Source organism: Dreissena polymorpha, chromosome 6 (assembly GCF_020536995.1).
Source record: "Dreissena polymorpha isolate Duluth1 chromosome 6, UMN_Dpol_1.0, whole genome shotgun sequence".
Taxonomy (NCBI): domain Eukaryota; kingdom Metazoa; phylum Mollusca; class Bivalvia; order Myida; family Dreissenidae; genus Dreissena; species Dreissena polymorpha.
In genome coordinates, this window is record NC_068360.1 from 90,738,419 (window position 1) to 90,752,223 (window position 13,805).

The 13,805-nt window shown below is 35.2% G+C and overlaps 1 protein-coding gene across 1 annotated transcript in view; it reads right to left on the reverse strand.

Annotated features, from left to right (window-relative positions):
- LOC127835895 (fibropellin-1-like) overlaps positions 1 to 5,870 on the reverse strand; it is an 11,423-nt gene extending 5,553 nt beyond the window's left edge. The window contains exons 1-10 of the mRNA XM_052362316.1: positions 5,864 to 5,870; positions 5,253 to 5,366; positions 4,964 to 5,077; positions 3,985 to 4,098; positions 3,670 to 3,783; positions 2,749 to 2,862; positions 2,434 to 2,547; positions 1,419 to 1,532; positions 1,109 to 1,222; positions 148 to 261 (exon numbers count right to left, since the gene is read on the reverse strand). Of these exons, the coding sequence (XP_052218276.1) occupies positions 148 to 261; positions 1,109 to 1,222; positions 1,419 to 1,532; positions 2,434 to 2,547; positions 2,749 to 2,862; positions 3,670 to 3,783; positions 3,985 to 4,098; positions 4,964 to 5,077; positions 5,253 to 5,366; positions 5,864 to 5,870 (1,033 nt within the window). The remainder of the gene's footprint in view (positions 1 to 147; positions 262 to 1,108; positions 1,223 to 1,418; positions 1,533 to 2,433; positions 2,548 to 2,748; positions 2,863 to 3,669; positions 3,784 to 3,984; positions 4,099 to 4,963; positions 5,078 to 5,252; positions 5,367 to 5,863) is intronic.
- Between the last annotated feature and the right edge of the window lie 7,935 nt (positions 5,871 to 13,805).

Sequence of the window (13,805 nt, forward strand, 5' to 3'; positions counted from 1 at the left end):
TGTGTCATGCTCATGTGTGAGACTTATTATGAAGTAATGCATCAATACACATCAATACAATACACATCAATACAATACAATACACATCAATACAATACAATACACATCAATACAGTGAATATAATAGAAGAGTAATCTGGTGCGTACTAATTTCGCAAGTTTTGCCTTGGTAGCCGGCCTCGCACGCGCAAGTAAACGCGTTGATTCCATCAGAACATTTGCCACCATTTAGACAAGGGTTGGGGTCGCACTCGTTGATGTCTGGAAACACTTATATTAATGTAGTAGTAGTAGTAGTTGTAGTAGTGGTAGTAGTGGTAGTAGTAGTAGTGGTAGTAGTAGTAGAAGTAGTAGTAGTAGTAGTAGTAGTAGTAGAAGTAGTAGTAGTAGTAGTAGTAGTAGTAGTAGTCGTATTAGTACTAGTAGTAGTTTTAGTAGTAGTAGTAGTAGTAGTAGTAGTAGTAGTAGTGGTAGTAGTAGTAGTAGTAGTAGTTGAAGTAGTAGTAGTAGTAGTAGTAGTAGTAGTAGTAGTAGTAGTAGTAGTAGTAGTAGTAGTAGTAGTAGTAGTAGTAGTAGTAGTAGTAGTAGTAGTAGAAGTAGTAGTAGTAGAAGTAGTAGTAGTAGTAGTAGTAGTAGTACTAGTAGTAGTAGTAGTAGTAGTAATAGTAGTAGTAGTAGTAGTAGTAGTAGTAGTAGTAGTAGTAGTAATAGTAGTAGTAGTAGTAGTAGTAGTAGTAGTAGTAGTAGTAGTAGTAGTACTAGTAATATTAGTATGATGATTGTCATTATTACTAAAAATCTTATATACATTTCTTGATAAACAACATAACAAAAGAAGTTCATGACGCTACACGTTGTATACACATGCGAAAAGCGAAAAAAGGTTCGTATATTTAATAAAGATATGGACCCATTATGACATAAGCAAATTGTACAGCATGTCATAAAGTAACACGAAATGTGCACCATAGTAAATATGATTCGTAGGTTAACGTAATAAAATTATCAACAAAAATAATAGTCAGTATTAAATATAATTCATTTTACGTGTGAAAAACGTGATTTGTGCAATTATTGATCCGTTAATAATTAAATAACACTGTCCTACTTGTTTCACATTTTTGCCCGTTGTACCCGGTCAAACACGAACACGTGAACGAATTGATGCCGTCGATGCATTTTGCGCCATTCAAACACGGATTGGGGTCGCACTCATTGATGTCTGAAACCAAAAGGTCTCAAATAACACGAGGGCGCTAAGCTCTTATAGCACGTGTGTGTCATGATCATGTGTGAGACTTATTATGAAGTAATGCATCAATACACATCAATACAATACACATCAATACAATACACATCAATACAATACAATACACATCAATACAGTGAATATAATAGAAGAGTAATCTGGTGCGTACTAATTTCGCAAGTTTTGCCTTGGTAGCCGGCCTCGCACGCGCAAGTAAACGCGTTGATTCCATCAGAACATTTGCCACCATTTAGACAAGGGTTGGGGTCGCACTCGTTGATGTCTGGAAACACTTATATTAATGTAGTAGTAGTAGTAGTAGTTGTAGTAGTGGTAGTAGTAGTAGTGGTAGTAGTAGTAGTAGTAGTAGTAGTAGTAGTAGTAGTAGTAGTAGTAGAAGTAGTAGTAGTAGTAGTAGTAGTAGTAGTAGTAGTCGTATTAGTACTAGTAGTAGTAGTAGTAGTAGTTGTAGTAGAAGTAGTAGTAGTAGTAGTAGTAGTAGTAGTAGTGGTAGTAGTAGTAGTAGTAGTAGTAGAAGTAGTAGTAGTAGTAGTAGTAGTAGTAGTAGTAGTAGTAGTAGTAGTAGTAGTAGTAGTAGTAGTAGTAGTAGTAGTAGTAGTAGTAGTAGTAGTAGTAGTAGTAGTAGTACTAGTAGTACTAGTAGTAGTAGTAGTAGTAGTAGTAGTAGTAATAGTAGTACTAGTAGTAGTAGTAGTATTAGTACTAGTAGTACTAGTAGTAGTAGTAGTAGTAGTAGTAGTAGTAGTAGTAGTAATAGTAGTAGTAGTAGTAGTAGTAGTAGTAGTAGTAGTAGTAGTAGTAGTAGTAGTAGTGCTAGTAATAGTAATATGATGATTTTCATTATTACTAAAAATCTTATATACATTTCTTAATAAACAACATAACAAAAGAAGTTCATGACGCAACACGTTGTATACACATGCGAAAAGCGAAAAAAGGTTCGTATATTTTATAAAGATATGGACCCATTATGACATCAGCAAATTGTACAGCATGTCATTAAGTAACAAGAAATGTGCACCATAGTAAATCTGATTCGTCGGTTAACGTAATAACATTATCAACAAAAATAATAGTCAGTATTAAATATAATTCTTTTAACGTGTGAAAAACGTGATTTGTGCAATTATTGATCCGTTAATAATTAAATAACACTGTCCTACTTGTTTCACAGTTTTGTCCGTTGTACCCGGCCAAACACGAACACGTAAACGAATTAATGCCGTCGATGCATTTTGCGCCATTCAAACACGGATTGGGGTCGCACTCATTGATGTCTGAAACCAAAAGGTCTGAAATAACACGAGGGCGCTAAGCTCTTATAGCACGTGTGTGTCATGCTCATGTGTGAGACTTATTATGAAGTAATGCATCAATACACATCAATACAATACACATCAATACAATACAATACACATCAATACAATACAATACACATCAATACAGTGAATATAATAGAAGAGTAATCTGGTGCGTACTAATTTCGCAAGTTTTGCCTTGGTAGCCGGCCTCGCACGCGCAAGTAAACGCGTTGATTCCATCAGAACATTTGCCACCATTTAGACAAGGGTTGGGGTCGCACTCGTTGATGTCTGGAAACACTTATATTAATGTAGTAGTAGTAGTAGTTGTAGTAGTGGTAGTAGTAGTAGTGGTAGTAGTAGTAGTAGTAGTAGTAGTAGTAGTAGTAGTAGTAGTAGTAGTAGAAGTAGTAGTAGTAGTAGTAGTAGTAGTAGTAGTAGTAGTAGTAGTAGTAGTAGTAGTAGTAGTCATATTAGTACTAGTAGTAGTAGTAGTAGTAGAAGTAGTAGTAGTAGTAATAGTAGTAGTAGTAGTAGTAGTTGTAGTGGTAGTAGTAGTAGTAGTAGTAGAAGAAGTAGTAGTAGTAGTAGTAGTAGTAGTAGTAGAAGTAGTAGTAGTAGTAGTAGTAGTAGTAGTAGTAGTAGTAGTAGTAGTAGTAGTAGTAGTAGTAGTAGTAGTAGTAGTAGTAGTAGTAGTAGTAGTAGTAGTAATAGTAGTAGTAGTAGTAGTAGTTGTAGTAGTAGTAGTACTAGTAATATTAGTATGTTGATTGTCATTATTACTAAAAATCTTATATACATTTCTTGATAAACAACATAACAAAGGAGTTCATGACGCTACACGTTGTATACACATGCGAAAAGCGAAAAAAGGTTCGTATATTTAATAAAGATATGGACCCATTATGACATAAGCAAATTGTACAGCATGTCATTAAGTAACACGAAATGTGCACCATAGTAAATATGATTCGTCGGTTAACGTAATAAAATTATCAACAAAAATAATAGTCAGTATTAAATATAATTCATTTTACGTGTGAAAAACGTGATTTGTGCAATTATTGATCCGTTAATAATTAAATAACACTGTCCTACTTGTTTCACAGTTTTGCCCGTTGTACCCGGTCAAACACGAACACGTGAACGAATTGATGCCGTCGACGCATTTTGCGCCATTCAAACACGGATTGGGGTCGCACTCATTGATGTCTGAAACCAAAAGGTCTCAAATAACACGAGGGCGCTAAGCTCTTATAGCACGTGTGTGTCATGATCATGTGTGAGACTTATTATGAAGTAATGCATCAATACACATCAATACAATACACATCAATACAATACAATGCACATCAATACAATACAATACACATCAATACAGTGAATATAAAAGAAGAGTAATCTGGTGCGTACTAATTTCGCAAGTTTTGCCTTGGTAGCCGGCCTCGCACGCGCAAGTAAACGCGTTGATTCCATCAGAACATTTGCCACCATTTAGACAAGGGTTGGGGTCGCACTCGTTGATGTCTGGAAACACTTATATTAATGTAGTAGTAGTAGTAGTTGTAGTAGTGGTAGTAGTAGTAGTGGTAGTAGTAGTAGTAGTAGTAGTAGTAGTAGTAGTAGTAGTAGTAGTAGTAGTAGTAGTAGAAGTAGTAATAGTAGTAGTAGTAGTAGTAGTAGTAGTAGTCGTATTAGTACTAGTAGTAGTAGTAGTAGTAGTAGTAGTAGTAGTAGTAGTAGTAGTAGTAGTAGTAGTAGTAGTAGTAGTAGTAGTAGTGGTAGTAGTAGTAGTAGTAGTAGTAGAAGTAGTAGTAGTAGTAGTAGTAGTAGTAGTAGTAGTAGTAGTAGTAGTAGTAGTAGTAGTAGTAGTAGTAGTAGTAGTAGTAGTAGTAGTAGTAGTAGTAGTACTAGTAGTAGTAGTAGTAGTAGTAGTAGTAGTAGTAGTAGTAGTAATAGTAGTAGTAGTAGTAGTAGTAGTAGTAGTAATAGTAGTAGTAGTAGTAGTAGTAGTAGTAGTAGTAGTAGTAGTAGTAGTAGTACAAGTAATATTAGTATGATGATTGTCATTATTACTAAAAATCTTATATACATTTCTGATAAACAACATAACAAAAAGAAGTTCATGACGCTACACGTTGTATACACATGCGAAAAGCGAAAAAAGGTTCGTATATTTAATAAAGATATGGACCCATTATGACATAAGCAAATTGTACAGCATGTCATTAAGTAACACGAAATGTGCACCATAGTAAATATGATTCGTCGGTTAACGTAATAAAATTATCAACAAAAATAATAGTCAGTATTAAATATAATTCATTTTACGTGTGAAAAACGTGATTTGTGCAATTATTGATCCGTTAATAATTAAATAACACTGTCCTACTTGTTTCACATTTTTGCCCGTTGTACCCGGCCAAACACGAACACGTGAACGAATTGATGCCGTCGATGCATTTTGCGCCATTCAAACACGGATTGGGGTCGCACTCATTGATGTCTGAAACCAAAAGGTCTCAAATAACACGAGGGCGCTAAGCTCTTATAGCACGTGTGTGTCATGATCATGTGTGAGACTGAAGTAATGCATCAATACACATCAATACAATACACATCAATACAAAACAATACACATCAATACAGTGAATATAATAGAAGAAGAATCTGGCGCGTACTAATTTCGCACGTTTTGCCTTGGTAGCCGGCCTCGCACGCGCATGTAAACGCGTTGATTCCATCAGAACATTTGCCACCATTTAGACAAGGGTTGGGGTCGCACTCGTTGATGTCTGGAAACACTTATATTAATTAAAAACTCATTAAACATATAGAGCATATGAAACATCTGAATAGCACTGTCAACTATATGGCACATCTTAACAGCAATGTCAACTACATGATACATCTGAACGACACTGTCAACTACATGACACATCTGAATAGCACTGCCAACTACATGACACATCTAAACAGCAATGTCAATTACATGATACATCTGAACTTCACTGTCAATTACATTACACATTTAAACAACAATTTCAACTACAAGACACATCTGCACTGGACTGTCAACTACATGACACATCTGAACAACACTCTCAACTACATGACACATCTGAACAACACTGTCAACTATATGATACATCTGAACAGCAGAGTAAACTGCATGACACATCTGAATAGTACTGTCAACTAAATGGCACATCTTAACAGCAATGTCAACTACATCATACATCTGAACGACACTGTCAACTACATGACACATTTAAACAGCACTGTCACCTACAAGACATATCTGAACAGCATTGTTACTACATGTCACATCTGAACAGCACTATCAACTTCATGACATATCTGATCAACAATTTCAACTACATGACACATCTGAACAACACTGTCAACTACATGATACACCTGAACAACACTGTCAAATACATGACACATCTGAACAGCATTCTCAACTGCATGACACATCTGAACACAACTATCAACTCCATGACATATCTTTACAGCATGACAACTACATGACACATCTGAACAACACTGTCAACTACATGACACATATGTACATTACTGTCAATTATATGACACATCTTATCAACACTGTCAACTACATGTCACAACTGAATAACACTGTCAACTACATGACACATCTGAACAGCACTATCAACTGCATAACTCATCTGAACTACACTGTCAACTACATGACACATCTGAACAGCACTGTCAATAACATGACACATCTGAACTACACTGTAAACTACGTGACACATCTGAACTTTACTGTCAACTACATGACACTTCTGAACTTCACTGTCAATTACATTACACATCTGAACTTCACTGTCAACTACATGACACATCTGAACAGCACTGTCAGCTGCATGACACATCTGAACCGCACGGTCAACTACATGACACATCTGAACAGCACTGTCAACTACATGACACCTCTGAACAGGACTGTCAACTACATGACACATTTGATCAGCACTTTCATCTACATGACACATCTTAACGTCACTTTCAACTACATGACATATCTGAACAGCACTGTTTACTTCATGACTCATTTGAACAGCAATGTCCACCACATTGCATATCTGAATAAAATTATTGACCATATCATATATTTTGTCGCACATCAATTTATCACTAGACGTTTTATAAATGGCTTATAGATAAATTAAATATGAATTCATGACGCTCACTATGTTAGGTCTCAACTTGAGGTCTAATCACTCTTCATATATGAGTCCTATCTATGAAGTGTAAGTTTTTGTTCCTAGTTACTTATTCGAACAGGGAATGAGAAACATTTCGTTACTCATTAATCAAGCTGGTAATAGAGATTTAAGTTAAAAAAATACATCCAATGTTAATTAAAATAAAAACCAAAATATAATTTAATTCATTAATTAATTAACGAACAAGCAATAATGAGCAAGTTCCATATTTCTTAGGCACACCTGATTCGCAACTGCTGCTTTATAACTTAACACTCTAATAGTGCTCCATCAATATGACAGATACCGCTATTTGACAAGTTGAATTGTATATTGATTAGTGCTAAGGCTTCTTCTTCGCGCTACTCGATTTGACAGCAACCTAAATGGAGCTGGAGTATAACAAAATTAAATAGAACTATGCAAAAGTGTATTTGTTTATTTCACAAATACGTGTACAATAAATGTATAAATGTATGTGTTTAAAGTTTGGTCGATGTGAAGTTAATATTCAAAGCAAAAATGCCAGTTCGGTTTGAACAAGAAATAATTTCAAGTGCGATGAAGAAACCCACAAAATAAGCAAAATAATTTAAATTGCATGTCAAGCAACTGGAATGCATTTAATTTACATATTATGTTAACTGTATTTTAATCAATATTAACTAATAATTGTAAAAAATACCTTATTTTAGAACTTTTCTTTTTTCGTCAATCGCGGTCTCTTTAACAGTTAACATAATACGTAAATTAAATGCATTCCAGTTGCTTGACATGCAATTTAAATTAATTTGCTTATTTTGTGTTGGGTTTGTTTGTATTTACTTAGGGATAGTATAAAAATGTTTTTCAAACAGCTTGGGGCCTTTTCACCTTTTGATAAATTGACACAAAAAAGTTTCAGATTCGCAAATGTTTATTGTAATTATGATATTTGTGAGGAAACAATAATACTGAACATATACCATGTTCTAAAATATCCATTATATGCATTTATTGACGATTTAAAAACCTGAAAATTATTAAGCGTTGCAACACGAAACGATTAAATAATGTGGAGAGTTCTGTTTTTGTCGTTATATTTTGTGAAGTATAAAATACACCACTCATCTTATGAACACGGATGGCCGAGTGGTTAAATCGATAGACTTTTACTCAAGGTGTCAGGGGTTCGAGCCCAGTTAAGGGTTACTTTTTTCTCTTTTTAAATATTTTTTCACTGGAGCTTTTTAGAACCAATATTTACATTAATTCTTATATAGCATTTAATGGCAAACTTCAATACATGCCAAAATCTGTGAAAAGGTCCCTTTAAGCTTGAATAAGGAATTATGAACTGTTCCTTCTTCCTTTTTGAAGGAACACGGAACAGTGGCGCTACATTTCCTATCTTTGTGTTTAAACTAATCAGTAGAGATGAATTAACATTATGCTACAGTAGTCTCTAGTTGTTCCCATTAAACACGTGTTAAATCTGTGTTCGCAAAAAGGTAGCTCTTGTACCAGTTATGTTTTAATTACATGAATGCATAAGCTTAAGATTTTAATAACAATATAATATATAAGTTGTAAATACTTTAAAAAGATTATGACATTAATATTAAGACAATCATTGGTACAAGTTTTTTTCGATACGCTGATAAAATTGTGATTAAAAAAGCATTGCTTAAAGAGGAAAATCTAAAATAACATATCTGCTACCTTTAACACATTCCGTTATTTTCGTCCATTGGCCCTTTGCACATGTGCTAACTACGTTTGTGGTGTTACGGGGGCTGTAGCCTTTGCTGCAATTCAACGTTCTAGTGGCATTTTCATAGAAAGAGTCGCCGATCATCCTCCCGTTTTTCGGGTTTTCATACGGAGGACACACTATAAACGAACGGTTTTCAAATACAGCATATACAAATAATTGTTTTTAAAGGGGGGGGAGGGGGGGGGGGGGGGCAAAGAGATCTGTGTACGCGTTTAGCCTTTTTGAGCCTAGATTGAAGTATGTTTTAATATAAAAGAAACTCTTTTCAGAATGTACTTACAATACAAAGTTAATGTACGCTGTGTTTTTGGGATCAGAAAAGTACCAAAAGGAACAACAATAAAATAAAATAATGAAAGAGGATAAGAATAATTTTTATGCAATCATGTTTGGTTATGTTCGTGGTCATGTTTATGTTTCGATGTCTCTATTTTGAAGAAGCTTTGGTTTCATTTTATGAAATGTGGAATTTGTTAATATGCAATGCATTTGCAAATTTTAAGACAATTATGTGTATGCATATAAGCGTATTTAATTTGGAATGTATAAACATGCATATTTCTATTTTCACATATCAAATGAAAATAAAACATATTCATTTATACATGAAATTTAAATTCAAACGATTGCGATTCAAATAGAAAATTCATGATAAATGATATTTAAACATGTGATTACATGAAATAATAAGCCATTCGATCACTCATAAACTGCATGTCAACTGACCCTGAACACAAGAGGTGAAGTTCGTCCAGCGCCCATTCAAACAATAACTTGTCACATTGTTAGTGTCAAGCGGATGGTAACCATGGTTACATAGCAGCCTCCGCTTATGTCCTATCATGTGCGTGTTTCCGAGGATCTTTCCGTTTGGGTCCGTCCTTTTAAATGGTGGGCAAGCTGAGACAAATACGTTAATGTTGAACTGAATAAGCATAAATTAAGCTTATATGAGCATTTAAAACTCACAATGTCATCACACTGGGCGATTCGTTTGATAAACTTAATTTAAACAGATTTTCGTAAACGGTTATGACGTTGATTTCACTGAAAAATCATTATTTTGACAAATAAAAAATATGATAATTATATTCCGAAATCGAATCGCACTTATTTAGCATGGACATACGTATATGCTCTTAAATGCCGCCGAGCCAAAACTCAACGCATATAAAATGTATTAATTACAGGTTACGAATTCAGTTTCACTGTACAGATAATTGAACCACTGTTTGTTAGATGAAAGGAACGATTACTTTACATTTTTTTTATGTTTCATCATACTTATGGACTTCCTACTTGAAGACATTTTTTGTTCATTGATCAGACCAAGATCGTTTCTATTACACAATACGAATAACACATACATATATCGTATCATAAATATTTGTGGAATAAATGGCGTATACCTTCTATTTTACATCTCTCTCCTGAAGTGAAGTCGCAAGTTGTCAGCAGTTCAGAAGAATTACACTGCTTATCGCACAAGCTTCTGTTCTATAATTAAACCAGCACTAATACAAGTGTGAATTAAAATACAATTTACAAAAATAATGCATACAAGTCAGCATTTCAATAAAATTCATACGTTGAAGATGTTTATATAGCTTTATAAGATCTTATAATTACAACTTCTGTCACTTTCATATGAATGCTGCATTTTGATTGGATAATTTGTTCACGTGACCGGTTTTTCATTTTCCGATGAACCCACTTCGTATGCAAATTTAAATATTCATGACGCTACTTTCTGATCATTAACATTATGCCAAAATGACGTCAGATTTTGCGCAAAACTTAATGGCGTTACGTTTTATTGGTCAATAGTGAAATGACGCTATATTTTTTGTGCGAACTTCAAGAATATACCCATTTGACGGAGATGAAACCGAAACTGAAAATAAATTCATACGCTAGATTAAAAATTACCCTTACCACGATAGAATTTCAGCTTTAAGATCATTTTGTGTTGTTATTATAAAAATTGAATAGCATTTTTTTTTGCATTTCATCGTTGTATGAACTGTCGGGAAAATTACGCCTAATTTATGCATAAACGCCGTCGGCGTTTATGCAAATTAGGCGTTATTTTCCCGACAGTTCATACACCGATGAAATGCAGAAAAATGCTTTTCAATTCTTAAATGAATCGTACGCAAACCAAAAAGGCAGATATTCGGTAAATTTGTTAAATTATTTAAGCAATAATTTAAATTGCACTATAATTAACACACTATTTAATACAAGATTTAAGATTTTAAGGTGTTAGAAAAATTACTATAAATACAGGTTACAACTGCGTGTTTATAGAAATATGTTCAGATGAATAAATTTAACTCCATGTTGAAGTTCTGATTTTTTAATACTGCCAAAATGTCCATGGTATTTCTGTCGTTTAAGTATATTACAAAAATGACGAGCACATTTATTACAAATAGGAATCCTGTCATTTTTATACAAAACTTAACCCAAAACTTACTGTGTTAAAATAACATTAAAAAAAAGATGTAAACAGTCTAAATATTTTTTTAAATTGTTTAAGCATTACTTGTAATTAAATGTTGGTTCAATTGGTACACTTTGTTTGAATTATTGTTGTAAGCATATTGTATCAAGTGGACGTTAAAAATAAATGTTCTTAAAATTGTTTCGGAATGAAAAAAATAATCAAATCAATTGTAAAATAATTTTAAAAATATCGTGTGGTTTTTTTAAGAAATCAAAGTAATCATGTAGAAAACCATAACTGTTGATCAAACCAAGACTTGAGATTGTAGTAAAAAAATGAAAAGAATTATGCTTAGACCGAAAAGCCTTCCATACGTAATGTAACAAAACAATAAAATAGTTTATTCTACATAAAATAAATAAGATTCTATACAACGACAGGCGACTTGTTTTCTACAGACAAAGACGGACAATATTTGTGGGTAATTCTGAAACTAACCATGGTTGGAGCCAAATGTATTAAATATCGTTACGGAAATTCATAGAATGTTTTCAGTAAAATTCAAGTTCTTATAATTTCAATCAAGCGAATGTTATACAAACAAATAATGTCGACTTTATGCAGCGCAGTAAAACCTCATTAGTTGTGTAATTGTTATATATCAAGTTACAATGGCTTACGTTCAATTGATTTTGTATCAAAATGTGTAATTTGATCATAAGCATGGGTGCTTAAGTGTACTTAACAATAACGTCACTTAGATTATTAACTCGATAATAATTATTAATGGAGTCGACGTAATTTGAATTATTTTGGTGTTTCCACGGAACGGAAAAGCATGTGTATGTTTTTCGGAGAAAAAGGACACGTATGGATTAAAATAGTTCTAAATACAGATGAATTAAATTTATGGTTGATTCAGAATCACGGTGTCGATCTCCGACGCGAAGGCATGAAACCACGATAGCTCCAAACAGTTGGTTATTGCCCCAATGACAAACATTTTCTTAAATATATACACATGTCTTGCAACGCTATTAAAGCAGTCAATGACTTTTGATAAGTAATAACGTATCATGAATATAATCAAAAAGGAACCGCAACCATTTAATGAACAGAAAATATAAGGGTGCAATTTTGATGCATTAAATGTTTCTAATATACCGTATGTCGCCTTGTTTTTAAAAAAGCGTGTGCAATTTATTCTCGAGGAGACAAAACGAAAAACCAACGTTTTACAGAGGGACGATTGTCTGTTTTTCCTTTAAATATTTTTCTAACACTGAAATATCACTGATTTTCGATAGATAATTTCAAATGCAATTCTATACGGATATAATAATTGCGAAAAATGTATACAATTAAAAAAATATAGCCTTTGGTGGAATTCTAACTTAGTTTTAAAACAAATGACTTCTTTAAATAAAATTTTACTATACGATAGTCCTGTCATCGATAGCGCGCACGAGTTAATATTCGTTCATTTCATACATAGCAACTTCAGCTATTAACGCGCCCGGTTAAAAAATAATAAAAAAAAACTATTTTTCATCGTCTATAAAAACGATATTTGTTAAGTTATCATTTTATCAAAACTTATTTAAAGATAAACGTAGTTTTGACAATAATATACAGTATAATTCTTAGAAAGGTCTAAATAAAGCCCAAGTCTCACTATTGCCGGTAGAGTCCCGGTCCATCCCGGTTTGCTAACGCCGGTCTTCCGGCGAGAACCGTGATGATTCGTAGAATTTTTTTAACGCGGTCACACTATTTCCCGGTGCCGCCCCGGTTGCAGCGGGTTAACAGCCCAGCTGAGTCCCGGTCAACCCCGGACTGGCTACGGTTTATCCCGGTGAAATCCCGGCATAGCCCCGGTTGTCGCCGGTAATGCATCGGTTGAGCGCCGGTGAAAGCCGGCAGCCTCCCGTCATAGCCCCGGTATACCGTAACTCCGCCGGCACTCACCGGGGCTATACCGGCATCAGACCCGGCAAAGCTAGGGCAACGCCCGGTTTAACCCCGGTCGTCGCCGGTATTGCCCCGGCGGAGCCCCTGTGAATGCCTGTGGCGTCCCGGCAGAGCGCCAGTTTACTTATGTACCGTAGCTATACCGGGACTCTGTCGGCCTTCACCGGGGCTCCATCGGGGCTTGTCTTAGCTCTGCCGGGGTCTGTATGGGCCCCGGTGGAGCTACGGTGCCGTTCCGGTTGTTGCCGTGCCGTCCCGGTTGTTTCCGGTGCCGCGTCGGTCGTTGCCGGTCCTTCCCGGTGACTCCCGTTTCATCCCGGACGTATTAAACATTTTAATAGTTTGCCGGTGGAGCCCCGGTTGTCCACGGTTCATTGCGGTCAGCCCCGGTGGAGCCCCGGCTCATGCCGGTAGAGCCCCGGTTCATCCCGGTAGAGCCCAGACCACGCACCGGCGCTCCGCCGGCATCATAGTGAGACTGGGCCTTAAAGATGATACTTCAGCCCATATATCAACATTGGACTTATTGAAGGAATGAAATGGTGCTAACAGAGATAGACATATTTATATTACCATAACCCACACAATATGAACTGTGTGAACTGGGTCCTCATTGTCTACCATGATTAAAACTTAAAATAATACCGGAGTTGTTAAGGCTTCTCTTTCGACGAACATCATGCTCGCGTCTCGCTCGTGACAATCGTTCCTGCTGCATTCTGCTTCGTCAGAAGAAATGTTGCCGAAAAACATTTCACAAAAACCATACCTATGGAAACCGACAACTTTGCACCATGGTCGCATCGCGCATTCGTTCAAGCATTCC